The sequence below is a fragment of the Zootoca vivipara genome, chromosome 3, assembly GCF_963506605.1.
Source record: "Zootoca vivipara chromosome 3, rZooViv1.1, whole genome shotgun sequence".
In the NCBI taxonomy this organism is placed as follows: Eukaryota; Metazoa; Chordata; class Lepidosauria; order Squamata; family Lacertidae; genus Zootoca; species Zootoca vivipara.
This window is the reverse complement of record NC_083278.1, coordinates 99,710,445-99,728,311: the sequence shown is the minus strand read 5'-3', so window position 1 is coordinate 99,728,311 and position 17,867 is coordinate 99,710,445. Positions and strand designations below refer to the sequence as shown.

The 17,867-nt window shown below is 39.9% G+C and overlaps 1 protein-coding gene across 1 annotated transcript in view; it reads left to right on the top strand.

The window, feature by feature from the left end:
• The window catches only part of LRPPRC (leucine rich pentatricopeptide repeat containing), a 113,764-nt gene that overhangs the window by 49,186 nt on the left and 46,711 nt on the right, over window positions 1-17,867 (top strand). The window contains exons 20-23 of the mRNA XM_035111198.2: window positions 669-782; window positions 2,598-2,728; window positions 5,601-5,686; window positions 7,218-7,425. Of these exons, the coding sequence (XP_034967089.2) occupies window positions 669-782; window positions 2,598-2,728; window positions 5,601-5,686; window positions 7,218-7,425 (539 nt within the window). The remainder of the gene's footprint in view (window positions 1-668; window positions 783-2,597; window positions 2,729-5,600; window positions 5,687-7,217; window positions 7,426-17,867) is intronic.

Below are 17,867 nucleotides of genomic sequence, written 5' to 3'. Positions count from 1 at the left end.
AAAAGTGCATGTGAAATCCTGTACACCAGGGTGGGGCAAATGGATGTGGCATCTGCACTCGATGGTGAACCCCCCCCTTTTTTTTTAGGTTCTGGGCAATGCATGCCCTAGGAATAATCACAAACATTTGCCTTAATTCTGGTTACAGGTAGGTAGCCGTGTTGGTCTGGATCGAAGTAAAAATAAAAAAATTCCTTCAGTAGCACCTTAAAGACCAACTAAGTTTTTATTTTGGTATGAGCTTTCGTGTGCATGCACACTTCTTCAGATAACTGAAGAAGATAACTTCTTCAGGTATCTGAAGAAGTGTGCATGCACACGAAAGCTCATACCAAAATAAAAACTTAGTTGGTCTTTAAGGTGCTACTGAAGGAATTTTTTTATTTGCCTTAATGGTTCTGTGGTAAAAGCACTTAAAGCTCAAAGCAATTGCACATGCTCGTGCTGAGTGAGGGAAGACGCACCACAGCAAATTTGGTGTTAAGTTGTCCTCCTCTATAGTGTATGCAAACTGAAAATATAAAGGAACTGTCATGCATTTTTGCTATGACTTGAACAGTTGCAGAGAATTTATGTTCTTGCTGGCACATGTCTGAATGTTTTCTCTCTTAATTCAAGTGGTTTTCAGGGATGTTTTGTTTAGTAAACATCTTATTCTCTTGCCATAGTTCCCTGCACTTCGAGTGTCTGAATTGGAGGAGAAACTGAAACAACTAAAAGCTGAGAACCAGCCTATTGGAGATGTTTTGAAGCAGCTTATATTTGCTTTGTGTGCAGAAGAGGTAACTTTTGAAATAGTTGTGTGTTTAATTTGCAGCATTCAGTGACAGTGACTCTTATCTATAGAACACCCATCAATGTACGTGGCAGTGAACCAGAATGGTGGTGGTAGTAGTAGTAGTAGTAGTAGTAGTAGTAGTAGTAGTATACAGAGTAATCTAAGTGAAAGAACAAGGAGGAGCCTTGTGACATCTTAACGTTTGAGACATATGCTTTCATAGACAAGAGCCCACTTCATGACATGCATCTGATGAAGGTGGATCTCGCCCACAAAAGCTTAAGACATGTTGTTATTGAGGAGGGTAATGTTATTTACTAAAATGATTACCCGCCTTTCACCAGTATTCCCCAGGGTAGGGATTCAGCAGTTTTAAATTTAACATTACGAACAGTTAATACAAATTGCAGTCACAAAATTAGGGGCGGTGGTCCTGAAAACACATATCTCAGGTGTCTTAAGGTCGGAAAATGCCACAACCTAGGAGCTGCTGCAGAGAATGCCCTCTCTCTCCCACCTCCTCAATTTCTGACATTGGTTTGTCTTTAAGGTGTTGTAAGACCCTTTCCTGCTAAGATGCCCACCCCTCTGGAAATGTTTACTAAGTAAAAGACAAATCCCGGCTCCAAGGAGTTTGAAATCTTAAGTGAAGGCAGGGGGATGTAAAGTGGGAGGGAGACAGAGAGAGGCAAGTGAAGATAACCAGAGATGAAGGGTTGCGAATGTAATTGCATGTACTTAGGCTTCATTTCAGGTGGGGGTTTAGTGCAAGGGAGAATAATGTTTCGAGGGTTCTGGTTTTGGCCCTTGTAAATCATATCAAAGTACAAAAAAGCAATTAAAGCCCCCCAAAAAGTCAACTCATTTCAGTTACCTCTTGAATGGCATGTTTTGGGATTACTCTGGTCTTTTAATGGTAATCTGCAAAGTGAATGATGGTAACAGCTGTGATAGGTTTATCATACATGCCAAATGTCCTTTCAAGCCATGGCTCTGGTCTCTTGCATCTAGATTGTCAAGCAACTGATACATGCAATAGTCATTTGCAAGTCAAATATTACAAGGTGGTTAATGCGGGGATTGAAATTCCATTTTCCTGCTGGAGAAAAGCTTTCTGAGATAAAGAGGCTCTTGCCTTCATCAGCAGGCATCCAGCTATAGTTCATATTTTGTGTAGGTCTGCAATTTGCTGTGTATTCCAAGACTCTGGTCCAATTTCTTGTTTGTGTGCCTGTGCCATAATGCCCATTATTATACAGCAAACTGGAATATGGTTAACCTTATAGCTTGTATTCTATAATGGCAGAAATTTAGGCCATGAAGAGGTTTCGCTTCATTTTGTTACTCGATATAAGAAGAGTGACAGGGGAAGCTTTTGACATGACCTCTGTTCATAAGCATATGTTCAAGATGTAGCCAAGCAGCTGCCTTAAAAAAGGATATGGGAATGCTTATTTGGTTTTAAAAGTTGGACACTTTGTTCCTGCTTTTGCCCACGGTTAAAATAAAACTTCCAACCGAATACGAATGCTAACATATATTCAAGCAAGAAATCACAATAGTAATTATGTGCCTACCTGAGATGTCCACTAAAGCATATAAACCGCTCCTCAAACAAAAGGTTTCGATTGGACAAGTTCAGGTCACTTGCTAAAATAACTGTAATTTTTGCAGATGTAAAGCACGTGAACTTTTAACAATCAGCACGCAGGCTATGCATACATAGACAAATGTGGTTTCGCAGCAAAGCCCTGGAATGCAAAATGTCATGTGGACTTTTCTCTTTTAGTTCATATCTTTTCCTTAATGCTCCTCCTAGAATATGCAGAAAGCCCTTGAAGTGAAAGCCAAATACGAAGTGGACATGTCTGTTGGTGGCTATGCAGCCTTAATACATTTGTGCTGTCGACATGATAATGCAGAGGAGGCAATGAACCTTAAAGAAGAACTGTAAGTACACCGGCCCTGAAAGATGTCAAAGAGATTTATGCTGATGCACAGACCTTATTGAATTAAGTAGGTTGAATATTAAAAAAAAAAAAACTCCAACCCTCATACATTTTTAATTAGCTTTTCCCCTGATAAAAATATTTTGCTGAAATTCGAGATTGGTTGTAACAAGTTGTCATGATTATATAATCACATGTTTATTAGTGGTGCTCTATGTTGTATTTTAATAAATCAATTTATGATAAGCTCTTAGCAGCTACCTTGGCATTCAGATTTGGTTTCTGAGCTGGGTAATGTAGCTGCAGTATAGCGGGTTACAGCGCTTGTAAGTGACATTATGCTTCTAATACCTATCTGCAAACATTTCCTTTTCAAGTCTCTGTTTCCAGAGATAATATCTTGGTTGTGAAAATTAGCTCCCAGCCAATACCTGTAATGCGTGGTTTGTTAGCAAAGTACTTTGCAGATCCCCATTTTTTCCTCCTCTTGTCTCTTAGTTTTATTTCTTTAATTTTAATGTTAAGGTAAATTTGAGAACAGACACACACACTCGCATATTTAGGAGCTTCTTTCTGGTCTTTTGGCATGATGTTGGACCAGTGTTGATGAGAGTTTCGCAACTGACAGTGAGCTGCAGGATAGTCAGTCATTTTCCCAATGCCCGGTCATGTGTGAATCTCTCTCTCTCTCTCTCTCTCTCTCTCTCTCTCTCTCTCTCTCTCTCTCTCTCTCTCTCTGTATATTTCTGTTTCACACATATACGTGCAGGTTCTGCAGGTTCAGTGTGTTCTCCTGTTGCTAAAATGAACTTACATTCCTAAACTTTAATTGAAAACCCATTTTTAAACAGGTTCCAAAACCCTGCTTACGTTGCACATGAGTAGAGGTGATATATATAGATATATACCATAGATGTATATACTGTAGATATATATAGATATATTTGTGTGTGAGAGAGAGTGTGTGTGTAATTCTGTAACTATATTTGTTAACTCTATCTCATCTGAAGAAAGGCCTCAGGTGCAAATAAGACTTTTTAGCTGCTGTGAAACAACTTCCTTATATTACCAAGTTGCATAAGTCAGGTGTTTCCTAGATAGCTCTGTGTTCTTGAACAAATCCTGGGCCATGTTTCAAGAGAAGGGATCTTCTATTAATTCAATATGCTCATAGATGATCCTGCGGAGTACATTTGCTCAGGCTATGTTCAGCTCACCGGATTATCTACAAATGAATGGCTTAGACAGTCTATACAGGTCCAGTGTTCTCTTATGGATTCACCTGCAAGAATCAGTCCAGATCTGCCAAGAAGGAACTGGCCCTTCAATTTATTTAAGATGATCTATTTGGCAGCCCTTGAAAATGTGCTATCGTACGTAGTTTATTATAAAAAGACACCTGCTGCTACAGAAGCAGCCCTTCATCCTTTTTTACCATAATTATGACTACGGCGATGAGTTATAAGATGTGCAGAGTAGTTTAATAGGTATGTTGCATTATGCCAAAAGCAAGTTGATTCCAATAAGTAATTTGCTTTGGAAAAACATAGTTTCTCCCATGGTGGTATAATGGACTCAGTTGGGTTCGGCTGGTCCTACTGATTGAGCAGTAGAGGAAGCCAAACCCAGTTGAATCCATTGTAACACCACGTAGAAATATCTTTCAGATAAGAGCAACGGTCCCTTTCCATAATTCCTTGTGAACTGAGGAAGTTGTGGTCTGTTAGATTATGGTGGTGGTGGTGGTGGTGGTGGTGATAAAATCAGTATTAAATGGTAGCCTTGGGATAAATTTCAAGACTGGTTGACATTGGTTTAGATTTGGACAATCAGTCCTTTCAGGCTTACTTCTGGGTACATGGCCATAGGATTATAGCCTAAATGGTGTACCCTTAATTTCCATTTTCATCAATGGGATTTACCTTGTTATTATATTTTGTACACCACCATTATTATTTTTCTTATGAGATGAAAGTTTATGAAAATTTATATATATAATAAAATAAAGAGTTGCTTAATCTGAATCGAACCTATTATTTTTTTGTTGATGGTAACACACCCAAGATTTACTTTCTTCATATTTTTGTTTACCTATTTGATTGAGACCCGGAAATCCTGCAAAACATTTTAAATGAATAAATGAGAGAATAAATAAGTCTTTGGATGTTTTTGGAGCTCTGCTCATGAAAGGGCAACTCCTGATTTTCGCAGATACCCTCTTCCCATTGCAGGCTCCCACACCACATTCTAGGCCTTCCACTCATGTAACTGTGGTTCCAACCCAATGTCTTCAAGAAGCAGCGCATCCTTTCATAGCGCCGATGCCTCCGTGATATACCAGAAATAAATTTACTTCCTAATCGCACACTGAATTAGCCAGGAGTAAGCCCCATTGCAGGGATGTGGGTGGCACTGTGGTCTAAACCACAGAGCCTAGGGCCTGCCGATCAGAAGGTTGGTGGTTGGAATCCCTGCGACGGGGTGAGCTCCTGTTGTTCGGTCCCAGCTCCTGCCAACCTAGCAGTTCAAAAGCATGTCAAGTGCAAGTAGATAAATAGGTACCGCTCCAGTGGGAAGGTAAACGGTGTTTCCGTGTGCTGCTCTGGTTCGCCAGAAGCAGCTTTGTCATGCTGGCCACATGACCCGGAAGCTGTCTGAGGACAAACGCCTGCTCCCTCGGCCTATAGAGAGAGATGAGCGCCGCAACCCCAGAGTTGTTCGCGACTGGACCTAACGGTCAGGGGTACCTTTACCTTTAAGCCCCATTGCACTCAGTGGGGTTGATTTCTAAGTAAACATCTACATGATTGCGCTGTGAGATTATTATATTCTGGCACAAATTGAGTTGATGCAGTTCTTTTTATATACCCCAGCTCTCGTAAAGATTCATCTGTTGCTCTTGATGCGGGCAAGTGCTTAGCCTTGGTGAAAGTTTTGTGCAAATGTGGCAGAGTAGAAGGTAAGTGCTCTTTCTTACAGTGTATATTTTTGCTATATAATGAAGGTATCTTGCAACCGGAATAAAAATATGAGTTGATATTAATGGTATATCATGTCCTGCAAAGTGCTTGAACATTTTGCATACAAATTTGCATGTGAATTCAACCAGAGATACTTGGACAGTGCAGGCCATTAGTTTTAATGGATTGGCAAGCTTGTCATTTACATTTGCACAGCTCAGTGCTTTTTGCATTTCTGCAGCTAGTTTTTATTAGCATTGCTGTTTGGATTGAGTTTGAAGATCATGACTTATGGCACAAATTGCATATGTGCCTAGACTAATGGCTTTGTTTTTGCTTAAGAAGGTCTGAAGTCTTAGCATAAAGCCTATAAACATAACCTCCTTGTAAAGGGTCTAAGCACTTCGGGGGGGGGGGGGGAGAGCCACCCTCTAACTTTTTAATAAATGTATTATAATATTAAGATCTTAAATTTGTCTTTTATATATTATTAATGTAACATTTTATAACCAACAGCTGAAGAATATTGTTAAATTAATCAGATCTTTAATTGTAAATGTATTTAATGCATTTGGGTGTAAACGGTATGTATTTAGTAATCGATGAAGTTTATACACTAGGTTATCACCGCCATTAATTAGAGGGTGGAAATAACAGTCTGTTTCTGACTAACCAACTATAATTGGCATTTGTTCTATTAAACAGAAAATTTATTTCCAAATCCTTTAATTGAAAGGGTGTTCATAATAGATTTGGATTGTTTGTTAGAGTGAGATTTCACCCCAAAACATGATAAAACCAGATTGTGGCTACCTGTGCAATTAAAAGGTGGCATTGTGTTGATTTTCTGAAGCACACAGCGTGCTGCATGCAGCAGGCACTTTCAAAAGATGAGCCCTGCTTTTATGTAAAATGGTCAAAACATTTTGCCTGTGCAATAATTAAGAACATTACAAAAAATGCACTTATTCCATATACCAAAATGTTTGTTTCTGCCTTCTTAATGAAGCTTAATGAACCTAATGTTTTAACATGCACTCTCTTAGAAAGCTTTCATTGGCTCTCCTTGGCTAATTAGTATCGACACAGCAAACAGGCCCTATCGGTATCAGACCATTAGTCTGGCTGTATATACAGTGTAAACACATCTTTATTATCTGGCCTCGTGACAAGCCATCTGCTGAAGAAACAATGGTGTGATTTAGCAGATGTTAGCACTGAACGATAAAAGCATCCATTTAGTAGGATCTTGTTGCTATAGGGCAGACTCTACAGGGTTACGTAGTGCAGAGTGGGCACACAGTTCCTATCTGTAATTTGTAGTCAAAGTTGCAGCAAAATGATAAAACCATGCTATTGTGGATTCATAATTGTAGTCTCGTTTAGAAATGCAAGTAGTAATTAACTTGAAATTGGCATTATACACCAGAATTTACATTCCTGCTGGTTTTTTGAAATGCTGTTTTAATAGCAGTTTGTTTTCTCTGTACATGAAATTACCTAAGGGTCTTTTGTGGTGGTTCATTGTAGATGCTATTAACATTTTAAAGGAGATGAAAGAGAAGGATGTCCCTATTCAATATATATCAGCCACATCCTTTTTCCACATTATTAATGCTGCTGCCCTGCGTCATGACATTGAAGTGGTGAATCGGCTACTCGAGACCATTGTGTCCCTGGGTCTAGCAAAGCCTACTGGAAACCTGTGTTCTCCCCTCGTTGGTGTTCACCTTGAAAAGTAAGTTGGTTGCAGTCTGGATCTAACTAAAGAAACAATTGTACTTTGGCTTTTATGCTCACAATTAAAAGTTGCTCTGATCCACTGGAAGTGGTCCGCTCTTGTACTCTGGATGGGGATGTATCAGACAGCTGTTTTTTTGGGGGGGGGTATAGTTGGTCATCCAGCAACCTGTCTGCTTCATAGTATCACGGACCATGCTTCTTGTCATACACTCCTAATATGCTGTATTTGGAGCACAGTTCCTAGTACCCTCTAACACCTTTTCCTGTCCTTCCTTAGTTCTGAACCTGATTATTTTATTGTCAGAAACAAATGTATTTATACTTTGGTGTGTGTATTTCAAAAGCTTAATGGGCAAAAGCAATTTGTTCTCTGGGACAAGTCCAGCAAAATTGGAACACATTTCCAGAATTGAGCAGAAGCAGGCGGACTGAAATCAGTTACCTTCCTAAACCAGCCCTCCCCATTTTGCTGCTTTTCCAGATGTTGCTAATTACAGCTCCCTCATCCCTGACAGTTGGCCATGCTGGTTGGGAGTCAAAGAGCAGAAAGCTGCTCAAGAATCTGTTGGGTATCAGCAGTGATTGCCAAGTGTTAGAAGCCTTTAGTCAGGCTGCAGTCTAGACTGCATCTAGGGATGAAGCCTTCTGAGCCCATAACAATCCAGGAGCTAGTGGCAGTGCAGTGCAAAGGGCCTGTGCTGGTATAGCCTCAGCCTGTACGTAGCTGCTGAAAGCGCATTATTTTCAGGTTTGTGGGCACAATAGTATCCCTGCCCTTTAGGGGGCAGTCCTGTGCCTTGTCTACTTAGCAACAAGCCCTTGAGTTGGACTTGAGTTGCATGCTTAGGATCCCAGTGATGTATAGAATCAGGTGGACCACAAAACAAATGTTGCTAAGTCACTCCCAAAACCCCCAAAACCCAACACCAAGAACTTTAGGCTTAAACTTGGTAGCATTCTTAATTAGGAGTACAAATATGATTCTGCAGATTTCAAGAAATGGTTAGTCCCTGTCTAAATTTAATTCAGTAGTTAAATGGTGTAAATTGAATCCTGAATGCGGTGAGTTGGTTTCACTTGCTCTCATGCTAGGTATTTCTCTCCAATATACTGTAAGGATCAAAAGGGAATCAAATAACATATTAACAGTAAAAACCGAGGTGTCAGAGGGTCCTGCTTTGTATGCAGCATGGAAGAGAGTTCGGCTGCAGCAGCTCCCATGTTACTAGTCTAATGTGAAAAGGAGGGCTTGGTTATAAGACACACTTAAGTATATTGGTGGGGTAAGAATTTGTCCTTTTTATAGGTTTAATGGATAAGAAACCATTCAAACCATGCTCAAGGCAGCTTACAACATGAAAAAATACATAACTGTAACATAATAAAAGTAGTCATAAACAAGAAATAAAACATGAAGAAATACACAACCAAACTGAAGAATTTCCACATAAATCACAAGATCTAAAATAAAGATACAAGAAGCTAGGAAAACTGGAGACTGAGAGGAGATACAATAGACACCTTCAAATATCTAAAGGGCTGACATATGGAAGAGGGAGCAAGCTTGTTTTCTCCTGCTCTGGAGGGTAGGACTCAAACGAATTGATTCAATTTCCAAGAAATTGAATTGGAATTCCAAGATTCCAATTAAACATCAGGAAGAACTTTCTGACAGTAAGAGCTGTTAGACCATGGGGTTGGCAAACCAAGGTCCGGGGCCCAGATCCGGCCCAATCACCTTCTAAATCCAGTCCACGGACGGCCCGGGAATCAGCATGTTTTTACATGAGTAAAATGTGTCCTTTTATTTAAAATGCATCTCTGGGTTATTTGTGGGGCCTGCCTGGTGTTTTTCCATGACTAGAATGTGTGCTTTTATTTAAAATGCATCTCTAGGTTATTTGTGGGGCATAGGAATTTGTTCATTCCGCCCACCAAAAAAAAAAAAACACCATAGTCTGGTCCCCCACAAGGTCTGAGGGACAGTGGACCAGCCCACGGCTGAAAAAGTTTGCTGACCCCTGTGTTAGAGAGTGGAGCAGACTCTGTCGGGCCATTGTGGACTCTCCTTCATTGGAGGTTTTTAAGCAGAGGTTGGATGGCCATCTGTCATGGATGCTTTAGTTGATGACCCTCAGGGTTCCTTCCAATTTACAATTCTATTATTTTAACCAACAACAGCAACAACCTGATTGCTTGCCCAGTCTTGGAAATCTTGCCATTTGCCATGCTGAAGGTTGTGCTCACCTTGCTCATCAAAGGAAAGTTGGGGCATGTAGCTTGCTGGATTAATGTCTTAGCTTGCATTAAGCACTACCATTCACCTTCTGTGGCCTTTAACCCTTGCCTTGCCTATGATTGTGATTATTAAAATTTGTATATCACCCTTCATCCGAAGATCTCAGGGCAGTTCACACAGCATAAAAAGGCAAGATAAAAGCACAGGATACATAAACAAAAACACAACAATACTGATTTCAGCATTAAAGATTTGGGCATAAACCAAAGTCCAAGTTTGAGTTCTTCATCCAGTGAGAGTCAGGGCAGTTTTCTTGGCAATTGACCATTTAAATGTATGTTTAGTTTATTAGCACTATGGTCACTTTTCCCAATAGGCTTGACAGTACTTACATCTCAACTCAGGTTCCTTGTGCTCCTCAAGATTAGATCCAGGTTTGCTGGATCTCTGGTCGGTTTGATGACCAACTGTTCTAGGACATAGTCCTAAATGGTATATTGACCTTTTACGTCTTTGTCCAGACCAGCACATATGTAGCTGGTTTGTGTGAAGGTACTTGAAGTTACCCAGTACAATATTTCCTATTGTAGAGGCTTCCTTGGTTTTATTCTTCTCCTCAAGATCTCTTGAGAATTTTGATCAAGGGCACAGTAGCACGCCCCCAGCATTAAATTACTCTTGGGCCCTGATACCGCCACCCAAAACAATTATGTAGAGGTGTCATATAGTATAGTGTCCTGCGAGAAGTAGTGATCTTTCCTTGCCAAAATAGAATGTTTCAATTTTGCTGTATTTTTATGTGATTGTGCCACTGTTTTTTTAAAACTTCTGCATACACTTTTTGTCTGCCTCAAACTATGATCCTAGCAAGGACATTGGAAGTTAATGCAATGTCAGTCAGTGGGACCCTTTAGTGGAATGTAATTTGGATGGGATGCCTAAAGTAGTCCAGCAGAATCTAAGAGCAAAGGCAATTTAGATGGAGTTTGGAGATTTGATCCCTTGAAGGCAATAGAATAAAATACTCCAGGTATTATGTGGGTTGCTTGGAGAATTGGTTGGATGATAGTCCTCTGCTGGCACTAGTTTCCTCAGCAATAATATGGACAACAATTCAGGTTTTGAAGAGCTATTCTGGCAAGTCTATGACTGGAAAATATAAATTGCAAACTGTTAACATATTGAAATGGGATTTTGTTTTAAAATACTCTTAGGGTGCTATAGATTGCTTTACAAGCTAACAATTCCCAGTTATGCTGGTCATTTTTTTTATATTAGACAGTTGCCACAAATATTCTACTCCTGATCTTTGTGTGGTGAATGTACAGTGGTGCCTCGACTTACAAATTTAATCCATTCCGAAGGCACCTTCGTAAGTCGAAAAATTCGTAAGTTGAAAAACGCCATTGGAAACGCGATTTCCCATAGGAATGCATTGGAAACGGAAAAATTTGTAAGTCGAAGTAACCCTATCTAAAAATTCGTAAGTCAAAAAATCCCTATCTAAAACCGCCACGGTTTTTCCCCGGATGACGAGACATTCGTAAGCACGCAGCCATTACCCCCATTCGTAAGTCGAAAAATTCAGTTGTCGAGTCATTCGTAAGTCGAGGTACCACTGTATGGACAAATGTGGTTAGAGCAGACACCCCCAAACTTTGGCCCTCCAGATGTTTTGGCCTACAACACCCATGATCCCTAGCTAACAGGACCAGTGGTCAGGGATGATGGGAATTGTAGTCCAAAACATCTGGAGGGCCGAAGTTTGGGGGTGCCTGGGTTAGAGCATCAGATTTCTCAAATTCTTGCCTGCAGTCTAAGATCTTGCCACGGGGGGTGGGGGGGTGGATGACAGTCATTTACTCACAGGCGGGGGTGGGGGGGATGAAAACAGTACTAGGATGAAGTTGCAGTTGGGAGTAAGCCTATCTCGCAGTCATGTTACGAGCAGGCCTCACCCCCGCCAGCAAGACCCATATGGGAAAATAAGGTCTCTCACACACACCCCTGGTTCCTGCGGTATACATTCTCTCCCAATTTTTTCCTCTTAACATGACATTTTGATAGTCATGTATATTATACGTGCCAGTTTTTGGTTCTCAAAATGGGGTGGAGATCGGGGGAGACTCAGTGGAGTCTCAGTGGCTCCCACAGATTTCTGTGGGGCAACCAAAACACGCTATCATAGTTCAGTTGCAGCTAAACCTTTGCTTTATTGCAAGTAGGAAAATGTCTATTGGTTTTATTTTTACATGCGCTTTGTCTGTCAATCCCATAAGACGCAACAATGACATAACTGTTTCTAAAACATTATACACGGCAGAAAATGTTAGAAACTCTACAGAACTGGGTATATACATAGAGAGAGAACCATGTCATCTGCATATTGATGTCACTAATCCATGGATGACTTTCCTCAGGGGCTTCATATAGATGCAAAACAGCATGGGTGACAATATGGAACCCTGCAAAACCCCATAGGCTGAGAGTCAGGGATGAAGAGAGAGATAGAATCTGGGTGTCCCCAGTACACAGGCTTGCTTGATTATATTTTTTTATTTTTTACTATTTTTGTAAGTTGCCCTGAGGGTTTTGGAAACTGCAGGTAGCTTATCCGCAATTCCCCAGACCAGGGAAGGGCAACTGGAGATTTTGGATCCTCCAGGATCTCCACACTATAATACCACATTTGTCATAATGTCTTTTCATAATGGCTCTTTATTGAATTGCTGCTGTTCTTCAGATTGGAAGTAGTACTATTTACTCAACATTAACCTTTTAGACATTTCAAGTATTATTCTTTCAGCATACTGCTAATAGCATGCCTTTCATTGTTGGGCTTGAGGCCATGTTATCTCAGCTTTAGGAATCTAAACCTTTGTGCAACAACTTTTCCTTCGATACTTGGACTTCAAAAAGTGTTTGGTGGGAGTTTTAAAAAAACAGACTTTTAAAAAAACCCACCCAGTTATTATTTACAATAAGGTGTTAGGCGGCTGAATACAATAAAATGTGGAAAGAGTTATTATGGGCACATTTTCCTTGCATTTAAGTTCTCGTCGATGGATCAAACCTACTGAAACAAAATCATTATTTGGTAGAAAAACAGGGCACTGTCAAACATTCCCCTTTCTAATCTAAAGTGCCAAGTATTCATGTTTTCAGAGAATTATTCCATTAGTACACCCAGTTTTCCCCCTTTCTACTGTGTGTTTCTTTTCCTGATAGAGAGAAAGAACCCGTAGCCCTCGATATGCTGTTGGACTAAATCTCCCATCATTCCTCGACCTGATGGGAATTCAACAGCATCTGGAGGGCCACAGTTTATAGGTTTGCCTGTTTTTGTTCTAGTATAATTCCCCCCCAAAAAAATTCCTAACTAATTGAGGATCATGTAGTAAGTAGTATGCAAAATAGCAAATCAGATTTGACTACATGATAATGTCGCTGAGAGATAACAGAATCAGATTTAGCTACAAGATGGTGTCACTGAGGACAAACTCAAGCCACACTGAGAACACGGACAGTGCTTCCTGGATCAGTCACATGAGTGATCCCAGCCAGTCGGTGATCATATAAAGCAGAGTTTCCCAAACTTGGGTCTCCGGCTGGTTTTGGACTATGATTCCCATCATCCCTGACCTAGGGAAGATGGGAGTTGTAGTCCAAAACAGCCAGAGACCCAAGTTTGGGAAACACTGATACAAACAGTGCTTTCCCCCCCCCCCAGGGGCACTGAAGGGTACGCAGTACCGGCACCTCTTTTTGTTGTTGTTAAAAAGTGTGGCATTTACTGTAAGAACTTCATGGTGAGTATCGGCGCCTATTTTATATATATATATATAAAAGCACTGGATATAGAAATGAGATTATGCTAAAAAGCACATCGGGTTTGCCTACAACATGATAATGTTTCTGAGGGCAAATGAAACCAATGGAGAAAGATAACAGAAGATAGAAACGTGAATGCATAGGTGAGTTTTGTTTTTTTGCAGTCATTGCCAAAAACGTCATTAGAAGACATGGCCTGAAGCACAGTGAATAATTTGAGTTCAGCCATTTAAGAAGCCCTTTTTTGAGGCACAAGATGAGAAAAGCCTCCTCACTGCCATAATGTTAAACTTGCTTGTAGTTCAGACAAGTGAAAACAACTGATTTAACTGGGTGAAGTTTGACTTGGAAATGGAGTGTAAGTTCTCAATGGGTTAATGATTAAATCACAACTCCTGCTGTCCATTGAAGAGACTTATGGATTCATATACACTGAAATCCCTGGATGCAAAATTTTAGCAGTCCCCTTTCTAAGACGTGTTGTGTCCCTGAACCCCATGTCTAAGTTTAAATTAAAAATTACGGCAAGTTGTTTTATTAATTTGTTGATTTCTCACAGCAGTCTTTTAAAAATTACTGCTTTTTCTGAACGCCCCTCCCCCAGCAGCTCTTTTGCATCTTCATTTCAAACGTACACATTATTTCTAGATTGTTTTCTTCCTCTTTAAAATACTTTTTTTTTTTTTAGTGAAGCAAAGGTTTGTCTCTCTTACTCCATTATTGCAATTAGGAATTTTGCATCATCAGTGCCAAAGGACAGAAATGGTTCATTTGCCCTAGGAGAACAGGACAGTGATAAGATGATTTTTTTGTCAAGGATCATTGGGTCGTAATTAAGTTACATTCATTGCTATTGCTTTTTGAAGGATGATTGGTAAATGACAGGCTTCATGTGTTTAGTACGGACAGTGTTCACCAGAGGTTTTTTTTTCTCTCTCTCTCCCTCTGTCAGAAAATCCTGTTGAGCCTGATAATGTAAATGTGGCATTTTATTCTGAACAAAAGAGCAGGGAAATGAGCTATCTTGTCTAATCATTCAGTTGTTTAACACCGACTTCCAGTTTAGACTCAATTGGCTGGAAAGCACTTGACATGTGAAGTTAGTGCTGTTCGGAACGCATGTTTGAGTAAATTTTAAAGTAAGTGACAGCTAAATTGTACCTAGGGAAATTACAAAGCCTTCAACACAGTTAATTTTTTGGGGAGGATTAGTTGTAATTGCAACACCAGTCTCCTTGAAAATTCCTCGTTATAGCTGATGAACGGAGGGGGGGGCATTTAGCTCTTTCAAGAGCCCCGTTCTCTTAACAGAATATTTTTTTAAGCTGATTGTACCTTACTGAATTGATTTCCCTTCACACTAACATATGCTTCAGATTTGCAGAAGGATTTGTTTTTGAGGCATTCTCTGTGGTTTTCTTTCCCAGAGTCCCTTTCCCCCCCTTTCTCCCTCCCCTTTTTTATTTCTTCCTCTCTAGCGATTTCAGGTTTGAGAGCTTTTCAATCAGTAAACCCCTTAGGTAAATTGCCACTTCACTAACACTTTATGCAGAACACTGAAGCACTTCATTCCAATTAAAATCAATATTTAGAGTATTTTTTTTATCAAGCAGGCTTCTAGGTTTGGAAAAGTTGTTTATAGCAAGTAAAGAAGGTAAGGTTGGGAAAGTGGCACCCTTTAAGCAAGAAGATTTCTTGTATTTTTTACTTTTTCTTGCCATTCAGGGCCACACATAATTTATTGTTCAATCAGTTTGAGATCTCAGCTAGTTTTGTGAGCAATCACATATGGGCTCCTTGCAAGATTGGAATAGTTACCTTGCAGCTTACTCTTATCCAAAGCAAAAAAAATTGGTCTGCTATCCTAAGCACACATACCTGGGCATAAGACCCATTTAGCAGTATGAGATTTATTCCTGTGTATGCCTGCATAGGATTGGACCAGGGCTTATCAACCATTTTAAGCCTGTGGTCACATTTTGATTTTTGAGTGAGTGCCATAGGTACCACCACTCTGGTTACTTCTCATCCTCTTCCTCCAGATCAGCCCCGCACCCCACACCACCCAGAGATGGAAGGAAATAAGCACATGCTACATGTTTTGCTTTGTCAAGGGATCGGGGTAAAATTAGGATCCAGTAGAATTAACCTGATCCTTGAAAAGTCCATAAAGGGAAAGAGGAAATGGGAAAGACAGTCACTGTTCCAACTTCCTCCTTCAGCTCTATCTACGTTAAAGGCGGTGCATTTTGAGAAAGACCACTGTGCCCACAGGCACTCCTGGATAAAATTTCTTCTACGTCACAGAAATCCAAATTAAGATGTGTTTTGCTGTGTCAAGACTGTCATGACATTGTGTGAGTCTTGAGACTAATACACGTGATTGTAGCTGACATGCAAGTTAGAATGGAACGGGATATGATTTCCTTTTTGATACGATTGCACTATTCCATTTACATAGAACAACAAAGTGCCATGGGTTCTAAAGCCCACATTGAACAGCAAGATGAGTATAAATGAAATAGCTCAACTGTCTAGTGAACTGCTCAGTTTTGTGTTTTGAATTTATGAGCTGCTTGCTCTAATTCTGTGTCTTTAAAGTAAATGTAATCTGATAATAGTTCACATCGAATAGAACCTTAATGATAGCTTTTTAGATCAGATATACAGTGGTACCTCAGCTTTCAAACGTAATCGGTTCCGGAAGGCCGTTCGAGTTCCGAAACGTTCGAGTTCAGAAATGTTTGAAAACTCAAAAACGGAAGCCTCAATACGGAAGCTGTGTGGCATGTTCAACTTCCAAGGCTTGTTCGGAAACTGAAGCATTTACTTCCGAGTTTACGGTGTTCGGAAACTGAAACGTTCGTCAACAGAGACATTTGAAAACAGGTACCACTGTATCTGTGCTTCAAAGGTTAGCTTAGCCACCTTCATTTGATAAGCCAAAGGTAGTCCAGTGGGCAATGTTCCTTTGCAAGGCCCTGCTGGAAGGGATCTCCTGCATATCACACATTTGAGTGGAGCTTTGAATGAGGGAACTTCTTGGTAGATTACCTGACCGATAAGATCCTCTCTACTAAGTTATGTGTAATTGCTGCATTTCCCACAGCCCTGGTTGATGCCCCTGGTGTTGCACGACGTCCTTTTGGTGGCTCCCCACATCAGGAGCAGTTGTAGTCAAAAGGGTAGCATCAGTGCCTCACAAGCACACATGGTAGTCTTGATCCACACCCTTGAATTTCTTTGCATTAGGTAACAATAATTGGCTTCTTAAACTTGGATGATATGGAACTATCTTTTTGCAGTATCTTGAAACCAGACATCAAAAGCCGTGGTAATATTGTAGCATTCTCATAACACTAGGTGAAACGTTGAGTTTATGATTGGCAAAACATTTACAAATGCTTAGACATACATTGATGGCTACTTGTACGTTAACCCCTGTTCATTTCTAGGACTCGTTATTTTACGCAAACAGGCTAAATACCTTCAGAAATATATATTTGGAGCCTGAACACTATTAATCTGTCTGTTTGATTGGCATTCTAATTCATTCATTTATTTATTGATAGCTTTGACCTAAACAGTCAATTTAGGGCTGTGGGAATGCAGCTGAAACAGTACCATTGCTCTTTTCAGAGTCACTGTCAGAAGCTGAGCATAAACATTGAGAACTTGAATGTATAAATTTGATTGCACCCTAGGTGGAATTATTGGAAGTTCTCAAGCTGTTTCTATGGGTGTTAACTGAACTTGCAACCAGAGCAGAAGAAAACACTGATTATATAAAGCTTTATACCCATCTGTGGTAGCTACCATAGTATTTCTTTTGTGTGACAGTAATCTAGCCGGCATCATCCACTTGCAGTTTTGAAATTAACCTGTAATTTAGTCTTCACCCCAAATGACAATAATTCAAATGACTCTGTGGGGTGCCAGAAGATGCACTGTAAACAGGGGTTAAGGTAGCGATCCATCAAGCTTGGCTCATTTTTTTACAGTTTCGTATAGAATGCAGTAAAAATTGCTTCTAAATTTGTATATAATTTCATATTTTTCAGAATTTGAATACCTTCTAAAAATAGTTATGGAATGGACTTCTCTTTTTTTAAAAAAAAAACCCCACATAGTTTGTTGTATTGGTTATGTGATAGCATAACACAATATAATGTAAGTTCAAAATGCTAAAATATCTTTGTGTGTTCTATGGTCATCAAGCTTTTTCTGAAGATACTGAATTGTGCTTCTAATATTCTTTTTAATTTTGGGATCCTCTAAACTAGCTGTGCAAAGTATATAATCAAAATGTTTTGTACACAGCTCTCTTAAACACATAGGTTAGACCAATGTTGTTGTTGTTGTTGTTG